General features: G+C 45.5%; 1 protein-coding gene across 1 annotated transcript; it reads left to right on the top strand.

The window, feature by feature from the left end:
- Position 1: 1 nt before the first annotated feature.
- LOC118965252 (uncharacterized PE-PGRS family protein PE_PGRS54-like) lies at positions 2–11,244 on the top strand. Its single transcript, XM_036982628.1, has 3 exons — positions 2–927; positions 1,081–1,137; positions 7,488–11,244. Exon 3 carries the CDS (start codon positions 7,505–7,507, stop codon positions 10,274–10,276), a length of 2,772 nt encoding a protein of 923 aa, XP_036838523.1. The 5' UTR covers positions 2–927; positions 1,081–1,137; positions 7,488–7,504; the 3' UTR covers positions 10,277–11,244.
- The last annotated feature ends 2,280 nt before the right edge of the window (positions 11,245–13,524 follow it).

Below are 13,524 nucleotides of genomic sequence, written 5' to 3'. Positions count from 1 at the left end.
AAATAAAAAAGGCAGTTGTTGGGAAGTCATTACAGGCCTACACTGTATGCGCCGTTCCACAAGGGTGGCTGTAGCCTAGGGGGTCGGAAACCTTTTTCATCTTGTGTGCCAATTTATCTTTATCCTTCAATTTATAAAGTTCTGCATGCCAGTTATGATTTTCATATACGCATTGTAGGCTACCTAACCATGCCCTAAAATCTGCCCAAAAACTGAAGAATTATGTAGCTGTCTACTAGACAGAGGCGCTGCCCATTTCAGCACCACACCACTGAGCTCCACTATGCCTACTTGTACAGAGGAGCTGTCCATTCAGCGGTGCTGAATCACGGACACAGCCTTCCCTTTAAAAAGGCATGTGTATATTTTGTGATTTGTCATTCTTTGAGCTTTTGTCTTCATGTGTCCTTCTCGATTGTAGGCCTAAGTAAGTCTTTTGATGTGTGCCTTTTATTTCAGTGCATGTGTTAATGCATGTTTATGTATTATTTCTTACATTGTTACACCAGGATTTTTTTTGTACAAGCATTTCACTACACTCTCATTAACATCTGCTATCCAAGTGTATGCGACCAATAACATTTGATTTGATGTGTAGGATTTATCGAGCATAGTTTGCATTCATCGTCAGCTGTTTAATGCACCGGTTACTTTCACATTGATTTGAAGTCGGCCTTGTTCAGGTACTGTATGCATGTTGTTTATTGGTGCTTTCATAAATGATGTATTTTTATTGCAGCTTAAGCATGTAAATGTGGGTGAAGTCATACTCAATAGCTGACAGAATGGTTAATGCAGACTTGTACTTTAAGAAGTATTTCTCACTCTGATTTAGCGAAGACAAGCTACAGAACCATGGATCAACTTGGAAAATAAAATATGTATTTTTTTACTCCTCAGGAGTTTTGGTGTGGAAGAAAAAGACTGGTAGGATGATTATCTGTCTCTTTCTGTCTCAATTCTTCATACTCACTGGTTCACAATAAAAGCATTTACATTTGGATTCGAGTGAAAACATAGAACCATTTGAATGAAAATGTTAATAATGTCTAACATTCTTGTGTTTCTTTTTCCATTCAGGATATCCCCAAGACACCTGGATCGACTTTTTGAGAGAGTTTTGTGGTGGAATTTGTAGTAAGTTTTACCCTAACTTGACTCTGATCCATATTTAACCTGCTAACAGGGTCCCCAAAGTAATACAAACACAACGTTATTAATGTACTACAGTTTATAGTATACAGTAGTATACTACAGTATTTAGACCCATTTACTATTTCTACATTTTGTTACGTTACAGTCTTATTCTTAAATGGATAAAAAAACAAAAACATTCTGCAGCATTGAAGGTTGCCAAGAACACAGTGGCCTCCATCATTCTTTAATGGAAGAAGTTTGGAACCACCAAAACTCTTCCTATAACTGTCCGCCCGGCCAAACTGAGCAATGGGGGAGAAAGGTCAAGAAGGTGACCAAGAACCCGATAGTCACTGATAGAGCTCCAGATTTCCAATGTGGAGATGGGAAAAACTTCTAGAAGGACAACCCTCTCTGAAACGCTCCACCAATCAGGCCTTTATGGTAGAGTGGCCAGGCGGATGCCACTCCTCAGTAAAAGGCACATGACAGCGCGCTTTAAAGTTTGATGAAAGGCACCTATAGACTCCAAGACCATAAGAAACAAGGTTCTCGGGTCTGATGAAACCAAGATTGAACTCTTTGGCCTGAATGCTAAGCATCACGCCTGGAGGAAACCTGGTACCATCCCTACGGTGAAGCATGGTGGTGGCAGCATCATGCTGTGGGGATGTTTTCCAGAGGCAGGGACTGGGAGACTGGTCAGGATCGAGGGAAAGATGAATGGAGCAAAGTACAGAGAGATCCTTGATGAAACCTGCTCCAGAGTGCTCAGGACCTCAGACTGAGGCGAAAGTTCACCTTCAACAGGACAATGACCTAAGCACACAGCCAAAACAATACAGGAGTGGCTTCGGGACAAGTCTCTGAATGTCCTTGAGTGGCCCATCCAGAGCCCGGACTTGAACCCGATCAAATATCTCTGGAGAGGCCTGAAAATAGCTGTGCAGCAACACTCCCCATCCAACCTGATAGAGCATGAGAGGATCTGCAGAGAAGAATGGGAGAGACTCCCCAAATACAGGTGTGCCAAGCTTGTAGCATATCCTAGAATAATTGAGGCTGTAATCGCTGCCAAAGGTGCTTCAACAAAGTACTGAGTAAATTGTCTGAATACTTATGTAAATGTCATATCGATTTTTATTATTAATACATTTGCAAAAATGTAAAAAAACCTGTGTGTAGATTAATGAGGAAAAAAAGCTATTTAATACATGTTAGAATAAGGCTGTAACATTACAAAATGTGGAAAAAGTCAAGGGGTCTGAATACTATCCAAATTAACTATACTTCCATGCACTGCACACATACTTCCTCACAGCACAGGACAGTAGTGTTGTTTTTGTTCCATCCCAGAAATCCAGAAACCTGTTTTAATCGAATTAAGGAACTTTACTCACTAATAGGTACTGTTGAAGTCGGAAGTTTACATACACTTAGGTTGGAGTCATGAAAACTTGTTTTTCAACCATTCCACAAATTTCTTGTTAACAAACTATAGTTTTGGCAAGTCGGTTAGGACATCTACTTTGTGCATGACACAAGTAATTTTTCCAACAAAGAGTCAGACGTTTACATACCCTAAGTTGACTGTGCCTATAAACAGCTTGTAAATTCCAGAAAATGATGTCATGGCTTTAGAAGCTTCTGGTAGGCTAATTGCCATCATTTGAGTCAATTAGAGGTATACCTATGGATGTATTTCAAGGTCTACCTTCGAACTGAGTGGCCTACCTTCAAACTCTTAACTGACTTGCCTAGTTAAATTAGCTGTGGTGCCTATTTGGAACAAAATCCAGCAGTAGGTTCTGGCCTTTCTAGGGAGTTTTTGTCCATCAAAACAGGGGATGACGGTACAGGGGAATGGAAGGTTGTATGAGACTTAAGTGGATAGTTTACCCCGTAACAGATCTGGAATCAGTGCTCTGGCAGTTACAGTACACCCAAATCGTAATTGTCTCGGATGATTCCTGTAACTGACTGATTCTTGTATGCTAAATACATAACTGTGTTTTATAAGTATAGAGGGTTCATCTAGAACAGGGGTGTCAAACTCATTCCATGAAGGGCTTAGTGTTTGCTGGTTTTAGTTTTTTCCTTTCAATGAAGACCTAGACAACCAGATGAGGGGAGTTTTTTAATAATTAGTACTCCCTTGTAATCAAATACAAGGGAGGAGTGAAAATCCTCAGACACTCGGCCCTCTGTGGAATGAGTTAGACACAGGAAGAAGAAGCACTGTGTCATTCTCTTGGCTCGACTACAGTTCGGGAGAATGAGTGGGCGATGGTGAAGTAGAAAGGGCTAAAGTTAGAAATTAACAGCAGTTGATGGTTGGAGTGTGATTCACAAGCAAGGATGTTTTTTGGGGGTGAAGAATCGGTCAGTGACCAGGAGCGGTATGATGTTGTTTTCCTGTGTCAAAAGCGCAAAAGGAGAAGGCTCTGTGGCTCCACAAGATGTTGACGTATGATGTGGAAAGCTATGATTTTCAGAGTAGGGCACTAGTTAAAGGTGTCATCTCTGGTGTCTCGTTGGCCATAGAGGCTGTGTGGTTTATGGGTAACATTCCAGGAGTGGTAGACGAACGTCGCTTGAATCGAATGATGGACAAAAGAAGGAGCAAAGCGTATCGGTTTTACTGTCATTTGATGAAGTGTGAGAAATGCAGTGAGACCACATGCACAGAAGCCGCTGCAGAGTTTGTCGAAGGAATAAGTATGTAGTAGCTGAAGAGGCAGATGAAAGATGTTGTCATTGTGATCGGAATCCCGTTCCCGGAGTGCCCTGTAAGGATGTCGCTGTAGCTAGGATCAGGCCTATCCAGCAGATCTCCTATGTGGAGGCAGTGAAAATAGCTGAAGGTAGTGGATGTCTCACAGTCTGCAGTGAATGCCATGCAGGAGAAGGATCCCGACAAACCAACAGTGAAGAAGGTGGACTTTGTTATGTTTATAGCGCACATGATAAATTGCACTAATTCAAACTAATAAAACATCTAAGAAGCTAGACATGGTGAAGGCGGCAAATAGATTTCTGGATCTCCAGGACTTTACAGTCAAAATGTTACAGGGAGTACTGAATGAAGAGGTTTCAATTCTTATAGTTTAATTTCCGTTTATGTGAAAAAAACAAGCAGTCATTGTGTAGAGCAGTGATTCCCAAACCTTTTACAGTCCCATACCCCTTCAAATGTTCAATCTCCAGCTGAGTACTCCCTCTAGCACCAGGGTCAGCGCACTCTCAAATGTTGTTTTTTGCCATTATTGTAAGCCTGCCACACACACACACTATACGATACATTTATTAAACACAAGAATGAGTGTGAGTTTGTCACAACCCAGCTCGTGGGAAGTGACAAAGATCTCTTATAGGACCCGAGTACAAATAATAATCAGTATTTTTGCTCTTTATTTAACAGTGTTACATATAAAATATTTTGTTAATCAAAAATTGTGAATATCTCCCCACAGGTTAGTGAGAAGGGTCTGCTTGAAAGGATGCACATAATTCTGCAATATTGGGTTGTATTGGAGAGAGTCTCAGTCTTAAATCCTTTTCCACACACAGTCTGTGCCTGTATTTAGTTTTCATGCTAGTGAGGGACGAGAATCCACTCTCACATAGGTACCTGGTTGCAAAGGGCATCAGTGTCTTAAGAGCGATTTGCAATGGCAGGACACTCTGAGCGCAACCCAATCCAATAAATCTGTCAATGATTTCTGATTAAATTCAATTTTCACAGAACCGCCTGTTGAAATTTTGATGGGGCTCTCTTGTTCAGATATCGGTAAGTGAACTGGAGGCAGGGCATGAAAGGGATAACGAATCCAGTTGTTTGTTTCATCCGTTTCGGGAAAGTACCTGCGTAACTGTGCACCCAACTCACTCAGGTGGTACGCTATATCACATTTGACATTGTCCGTAAGCTTGAATTAATTTGCACAGAAAAAATCATACAATGATGGAAAGACCTGTGTGTTGTCCTTGTTAATGCTGACAGAGAAGATCTTGCTCCAACTTCTTAATCATCGCCTCAATTTTGTCCCGCACATTGAATATAGTTGCGGAGAGTCCCTGTAATCCAAGATTCCGATCATTCAGGTGAGAAAAAACATCACCCAAGGTAGGCCAGTCGTGTGAGAAACTCGTCATCATGCAATCAGTGAGACGTGAAAATTATGGTCAGTAAAGAACTTTAAGCTCTTCTCTCAATTTTAAAAAACGTGTCAATACTTTGCCCCTTGATAACCAGCGCACTTCTGTATGTTGTAAAAGTGTTACATGGTCGCTGCCCATATCATTGCATTGTGCAGGAAATACATGTGAGTTCAAGGTCCTTGCTTTAACAAAGTTAACTATTTTCTCTGTAGTGTCCAAAACGTCTTTCAAGCTGTCAGGCATTCCCTTGGCAGCAAGAGCCTCTCGGTGGATGCTGCAGTGTACCCAGTGGCTTCGGGAGCAACTGCTTGCACGCACGTTACCACTCTAATAATTATCCCGGATGGCTTTTGCACAATCAGTACAGATACCAACACATGTTGACCAACACATGTTGACCACCAAAGTCCATTTGATGTCACAAAGCTGTCCAGTACTTTAAAAATATCCACTTTTGTTGTCCTGGTTTGCAGAAAAAGGATATCTTCCTTAATTGACCCCCCCATAAACGTCACGGACATATACCAGGAGTTGTGCCAGGCCCGCCATGTCTGATTCATTTATAAAAAAATATATATTTCACCTTTATTTAACCAGGTAGGCCAGTTGAGAAAAAGTTCTCATTTACAACTGTGACCTGACCAAGATAAAGCAAAGCAGTGCAATAAAACAACAACACAGAGTTGCACATAAACAAATGTACAGTCAATAACACAATAGAATAATCTATGTACAGTGTGTGCAAAAGGTAAGGCAGTAAATAGGCCATAGAGGTGAAATTATTAACATTTAGCATTTATTAACACTGGAGTGATAGATGTGCAAGTAGAGATACTGGGGTGCAAAAGAATAAGAAGATAAATAACAATATGGGGATGAGGTAGTTGGGTATGCTATTTACAGTTTGGTTGTATACAGGTACAGTGATTGGTAAGCTGCTCTGACAACTGATGCTTAAAGTTAGAGAGGGAGATATAAGTGTCCAGCTTCAGTGATTTTTGCAATTCGTTCCAGTCATTGGCAGCAGAGAACTGGAAGGAAAGGTGGCCAAAGGAAGTGTTGGCTTTGGGGATGAACAGTGAAACATAAATGCTGGAGTGCATGCTAAGGGTGGGTGTTGCTATGGTGATCAGTGAACTGAGATAAGGTGGGGCTTTACCTAGCAGAGACTTATAGATGACCTGGAACCAGTGGGTTTGGCGACAAATATGTAGCGAGGAAACTCCTGTGGCTTATTTTTCAAGTGGGCATGTTTCGTTACTAAATGTCTGCGCATCCAGTTGTGAGATAGTACTTTTGCACATATAACACACTGTGGATGAGGAAAGACACTACTCCCAAAATAAGTGAACCCAAAATCAATGTAGTTCTCATCATATTTGCACCTCTTCGATGGTCCAACATCCCTGTCTGTTCCGTGCTTTCCCGGGTAAGGGGGCAGTAGCTCTTTGGCTGCATCAGATTCACAACTGTCAGTGTCCATGCTAGCTGGGCTAACAACAAATGTAGAATTACTGATGCTAGCATTGGATGTGCTCGAGGAAAAAAAACAACTTGTCGTCGACTGGTGCAGGTGTATTACTGCTGGTAGTAGCAGTACTACCAGTAGAGCTGGTATGTGTATATATGGACTCAGGCCTTTTTTTAAAAACATTTATACATTTTAGAGCAAACGGAATGAACAGCAGCTACGTTTGGCTACATGCAGACCGTTAGTGGAATTACCACGAGAGAAAAACCTCACCCAAATGTTTAGCCCAGTTGGAAAATATAAATGGACTGTTTGAAAATGTGAATCACATTTTTATTTGGCGTACCCCAGACGACATTGTGCGTACCCCTGGGGTTTTGGGAATACCTGTTGTAGAGGATCATTGTACCATCTAAACCGTTGTGAAATATATGATCCATAACCAAAAATATACCAAAAATAAATATATTGTATATACAGCTGGTGTTGGAAGCTAGTGTACAAAACTGAAATGGGAAGCATATAAATAGCACACATAGAACAGATCTACCGCTTCTTAGACTTGCTTTCAATGGGAATGAAAGATCTATAACTCCCGTTTCTATGTGAATTTGGTTGGGTTGCCCAAAAAGTTACATATTGTAGATTTAAGCAGTGGGTTTTTGATGCAGTAGGAGAGCGGCTGTAATTGATGTTGTTCTTCTGTGTGTTTCTGCAGAGATTACGGTTCCACTAATGGAATCACCAGACATTTGTTTAAATGGAACTAGGGACCTTCACCCACACGTGTGTGTGTGTGAGAGAGAGAGCACAGCGTTAATCCCACCACCCAGAACATTTCCAGCTGGCGAAGGAGGCGACAGAGCCGGCAGAGGAGGAGACGGAAGAGGAGCAGGCGGTGGTAAAGGAGGAGCCGGCGGTGGCAAAGGAGGAGCCAGCGACGGCAAAGGAGCCGGAGGAGGAGCAGGCGATTGCAAAGGAGGAGCCGGTAAAGAAGGAGCCGGCGACGGAAAAGGAGGAACCGGAGGAAGAGCCGGCGACGGCAAAGGAGGAGCCGGCGGCAGCAACGGCAAAGGAGGCGACGGAGCCGGCGATGACAAAGGAGGTGACGGCGGAGGAGGAGCCGGCGACGGCAAAGGAGGAGCTGGCGGAGGAGGAGCCGGAAAAGAAGCCGGTGGTGACAACGGCAAAGGAACAGCCGGCGGAGTCGACGTCAAAGGAGGCGACAGCAAAGGAGGAGCCAGTAAAGGAGGTGGCGACGACGGCAACGGACCAGCCGGCGGCAAAGGAGGAGCCGGCGGTGGCAAAGGAGGAGCCGGAAAAGGAACCGGCGGCGGCAAAGGAGGCGATGGAGCCGGCGACAGCAAAGGAGGAGCCGATGACAGCAAAGGAGGAGCCGGTGGCGACGAAGGCAAAGGAACAGCCGGCGGAGGCAACGGCAAAGGAGGCGACTGCAAAGGAGGAGCCGGAGGAGGAGCCGGAGGAGGAGCCGGAGGAGGAGCTGGAGGAGGAGCCGGAGGAGGAGCCGGCTCCGGCAATGGAGGAGCCGGAAAAGAAGCCGGTGGTGACAACGGCAAAGGAACAGCCGGCGGAGTCGACGGCAAAGGAGGCGACAGCAAAGGAGGAACCAGCAAAGGAGGAGCCGGCGGCGGCAAAGGAGGACCCGGAAAAGGAGCCGGCGACAGCAAAGGAGGAGATGGAGGAGGAGACGGCGACGGCAAAGGAGGAGCCGGTAAAGGAGGAGCCGGTGGCGGAAAAGGAGGAGCCGGCGATGGTAAAGGTGGAGCCGGTGACGGGAAAGGAGGAGCCGGAGATGGCAAAGGAGGAGCCGGCGACAAAAAAGGTGGCGATGGAAAAGGATGTGACGGGAAAGGAGGCAACGGTGGTGTTAAAGGAGGAGCCAGAGCAAGCGATGGAGCCAGCGACAGCAAAGAAGGAGCCGGTGGCGGCAACGGCAAAGGAGGAGCCGGAGGAGGAGCCGGCGACGGCAAAGGAACCGGAGGAGGAGCCTGCGGCGGCAAAGGAGGAGCCGGTAAAGAAGGAGCCGGCGATGGAAAAGGAGGCGACGGCGGCGTTAAAGGAGGAGCCGGCAGCGGCAAAGGAGGAGCCAGACCCAGCGACGGAGCCAGCGACAGCAAAGGAGGAGCCGGCGACGGCAAAGGAGGAACCGGAGGAAGAGCCGGCGACAGCAAAGAAAGAGCCGGAGGAGGAGATGGCGACGGCAAAGGAGGAGCCGGTAAAGGAGGAGCCGGTGGCGGAAAAGGAGGAGCCGGCGATGGCAAAGGTGGAGCCGGTGATGGGAAAGGAGGAGCCGGAGATGGCAAAGGAGGAGGCGGCGACAAAAAAGGTGGCGATGGAAAAGGATGCGACGGGAAAGGAGGCAACAGCGATGTTAAAGGAGGAGCCGGGGGTGGCAAAGGAGAAGCCAGAGCAAGCGATGGAGCCAGCGACAGCAAAGAAGGAGCTGGCGGCAGCAACGGCAAAGGAGGAGCCGGAGGAGGAGCCGGCGACGGCAAAGGAGCCGGAGGAGGAGCCGGCGACGTCAAAGGAGGAGCCGGTAAAGGAGGAGCCGGCGACGGAAAAGGAGGCGACGGCGGCGTTAAAGTAGGAGCCGGCAGCGGCAAAGGAGGAGCCGGTAAAGGAGGAGCCGTCGACGGAAAAAGAGGCGACGGCGGCGTTACAATAGGAGCCGGCAGCGGCAAAGGAGGAGCCAGAGCCAGCGACAGCAAAGGAGGAGCCGGCGATGGCAAAGGAGGAACCGGAGGAAGAGCCGGCGATGGCAAAGGAGGAGCCGGCGGAGGAGGAGCCGGCGACGGCAAAGGAGGAGCTGGCAGAGGAGATGCCGGAAAAGAAGCCGGTGGTAACAACGGCAAAGGAACAGCCGGCGGAGTTGACGGCAAAGGAGGCAACAGCAAAGAAGGAGCCGGCGACAGCAAAGGAGGAGCCGGTAAAGGAGGAGCCGGCGACAGAAAAGGAGGCGACGGCGGTGTTAAAGGAGGAGCCGGCAGCAGCAAAGGAGGAGCGAGAGCCAGCGATGGAGCCAGCGACAGCAAAGGAGGAGCCGGCGACGGCAAAGGAGGAACCGGAGGAAGAGCAGGCGACGGCAAAGGAGGAGCCGGCGGAGGAGGAGCCGGCGACGGCAAAGGAGGAGCTGGCGGAGGAGGAGCCGGAAAAGGAGCCGGCAGCGGCAAAGGAGGAGCCGGTGGCGGCAAAGGAGGAGCCAGAGCCAGCGATGGAGCCAGCGACAGCAAAGAAGGCGGAGGCAAAGGAGGATCCGACGGCGGCAAAGGAGGAGCCGGCGGCGGCATTGGAGGAGCCGGAGATGTAGCCGGCGACGGCAAAGGAGGAGCCGGTAAAAAAGGAGCCAGAAAAGGAGCTGGCAGTGGCAAAGGATGCGACGGACCTGGCGATGGCAAAGGAGGAGCCGGTGGAGGAGGAGCTGGAAAAGGAGCCGGAGGTGGCAAAGGAGGAGCCGGCTGTGGCAAAGGAGGGATACAGACCTCCTGACCTCAGGAAACATTTCAAAGGGAGAGATACAGAATCCTTGGTAAACTCAGACAACTGGGTGGTGGACATTTCATCAGTCCTGAAAAAAATGAACATGTACTTTGTTTTCACTATGCTGTATCCAATTTTTTTTAATCTTAGTCGAGTTTACAGCATTTTGGGCAGGAAGCCTTGATAAAACCATGCGTATCCAGAATTATACTTCAGACACATCAGATGATACTGTTTCCCAGTAAGCAGAATAGACACCTTCTAAAGTAAACAATCCCAGAGCCACTTTCTGGTAACCTTATCATTTTGACCTGTTGCATTGATTTAATGAACATATAAAACCTGTTGTTTAACAAATCTAGGACCCTCAAAAAGTTGGTGCCGTCTTATCAGCTTAATATTCGATACTAAAACATTTACTTCAATCTCAGACTCTGTTCCACGTTCCATTATCGTTTTAGATGACATTACCTTCTTGCTTAAATCACTGGTGTTACGCAAACTATGAAATTGAGTAATAATAATTAGAAATTGTCAAAAACATTTCCCATTCAACTATTCATACCTCTTCTCCAAATATCCCGCATGTATCCCTTACAGCCCGCTCGAGCCCAGCGCACCACTCTCTTTCACCTTTCAACTAAAACATAGAATTATTAATGTATTCAAACCACTAATAACATTACCATCCACATACTGAAAACAATCATTCAACTGGAAGTTATCAATTGTGATCATGTTCACAGTTCTGTCATAATTGCCGATCACCTGTTTTTAGAATGCAATTAGATTTAGGTAACAATCCGTCAGATTAGGCTACATGTAACAAAACAAACACTGGCTGTTGACAAGCATATATTCAGTTCATATCCAAATGATTCATATTTGATTCAGTTATTGAAATCACGACTGTCACGGCAGATTTCCTCCTCTTCGTCTGAAGAGGAGTAAGGATCGGACCAAGTGCGGCGTGGTAAGTGTTCATCATTTTAATGGAAAAAAGTGAACACTTCAAAACAAAGTGACAACCGTGACGCTAATGAAACATAGACAATCCACCACAACCCACAATGACAAAACAGGCTACCTAAGTATGGTTCCCAATCAGAGACAATGACTAACACCTGCCTCTGATTGAGAACCATATCAGGCCAAACACAGAAACAGACAAACTAGACAAACAACATAGAATGCCCACTCAGATCACACCCTGACCAAATAAAACATAGAAACATACAAAGCAAACTATGGTCAGGGCGTGACAACGACACCGTTCTCAGTAGCCTATTCTAGCAGGCAATTAGGCAACACAAAAACGTATTGCTTCAATCGCCTTGCTATTCATGTTGAATAAATAAGTCTTTCAATTTGAACTGAGAAAGGCACTAAATCGTTCAATTTACATCTTAAAACAAACACTAGCTACTATATCTAGCTAAGAAAACCATTTCAATATTTGAATTACAATCAGAAACTCAGATTTGAGTCATTATTATTGTTATTTGTTTGATTATTGAATGATAATTGAATTTGTTTAATTATTGAATGATAATTGAATTTGTTTGATTATTGAATGATAATTGAATTTGTTTGTATTATTCTGTTTTTGTTCCCGAAGGGGAAGGCACCTAGGGAGTGCTTAGGCAAGAGGCCTGCGGCCATACACGTAGTATTTACTGTCTATGCACACTAGGAAAGACCTGGACGGACCACCCCCTGTATTTTGGTTAGCGCACCAGGTGGTGCTAAATTAGGTAAGTAGTGGGTTGGCAGGTAATGTAGGAGAGGGGGCTTTGACTTTTACTTTCTTTGCTTTGGTTCCGTTCAGCCCCGTTTCCCCCAAATTACCGTGTGAAGGAAGCATTAAATTCCCAGTAAATGGTCAATTTACTTTGTCATCCTTACCCGCACCTACAATCCCATTCATCTTTCAATTCACGGGGAGTTGTTGCGTTCCCTCTTCCTAGAGGCGTGTGTAACAATAAAATAGATCCAAAGCTATTGAAATGACGAGTAAATCCCGCAAATAAACCAATTATAATGGTTTGTAGTCTTAACATCTGGCACATAATGACGACATCATTACCAGAAAATAGCCTTAAAATAGCCTTAAAGTTTGTCCAAGTGTTTCTTTGCAAAGATTTCAGATGCGCAATTTGGATTTATTTACAATCATAGCAGTCACACGAGTAAATCGACATCCATTGATTTGGAAATAGATCTGGCGAGTTTAATAAAAGCGGATTGTCTTTTCTGTTGCGATTTATTGAAATTCCTTTATTACATCACATTTGCTCCACAATGATTATTATTTAGATTGATAACCTAATTTGGCTTTTTACGTCGTTCCAAGTTACGTCGATATTCCAGCTTAATTCGCTCTAACTTTATAGAAAAAGGGTTTATTCGATAAATATGGCAACTCCTCTCTTGCTGCGAAAAAGAGAGCAAAAAAAATAATGATACGAATTTTCAGGCCAGCACACTCCAGCACACAAGACAGTCGTGGAGAGGGCACGACAAAACCTATTCCCCCTCAGGAGACTGAAAATATTTGGCGTGGGTCCTCAGCTGCACCATTGTTTTTCAGCTGCACCATCGAGAGCATCCTAGCTGGTTGCTTCACTGCTTGGCATGGCAACTGCTCGGCCTCCGACTGCAAGGCACTACAGAGGGTAGTGCAAAATGTCCCAGTACATCACTGGGGCCAAGCTTCTTGCCATCCAGGATCTCTATACCAGGCGGTGGCAGAGGAAGGCCCTAAAAATTGTCAAAGACTCCAGCCACCCTAGTCATAGACTGTTCTCTCTGCTACGGCACAGAAAGCGGTACCGGAGAACCAAGTCTAGGTCCAAGAGGCTTCTAAACAGCTTCTAGCCCCAAGCCATAAGACTCCTGAACACCTAGTCAAATGGCTACCCAGACTATTTCCAGTGCCCCCCACCCACTCTTTACCACACTGCTACTCTCTGTTGTCATCTATGCATAGTCACTTTAATAACTCCACCTACATGTACATATTACCTCAACTAACCGGTGACCCTGCCCATTGACTCTGTATCGGTACCCCCCCCCCTATATAGTCTCGCTATTGTTATTTTACTGCTGCTCTTTAATCTCGTATTCATGTTTTTGAAACTGCGCTGTTGGTTAGGGGCTCGTAAGGAAGCATTTCACTGTACCTACCGGTTGTATTCGGTGCATGTGACTAATAAAATGTGATGTAATTGATTATGAGCAGTTTTTTTAATGTATTA

Source organism: Oncorhynchus mykiss, chromosome 7 (genome assembly GCF_013265735.2).
Source record: "Oncorhynchus mykiss isolate Arlee chromosome 7, USDA_OmykA_1.1, whole genome shotgun sequence".
Classification (NCBI taxonomy): Eukaryota; Metazoa; Chordata; class Actinopteri; order Salmoniformes; family Salmonidae; genus Oncorhynchus; species Oncorhynchus mykiss.
Note: the sequence above shows the minus strand (reverse complement) of the source record. Positions and strands in the feature narration are given on the sequence as shown.

Excerpts from the sequence above, each read along its gene's own strand:
- LOC118965252 (XM_036982628.1), top strand. The coding sequence starts at position 7,505 with ATGGAATCACCAGACATTTGTTTAAATGGAACTAGGGACCTTCACCCA.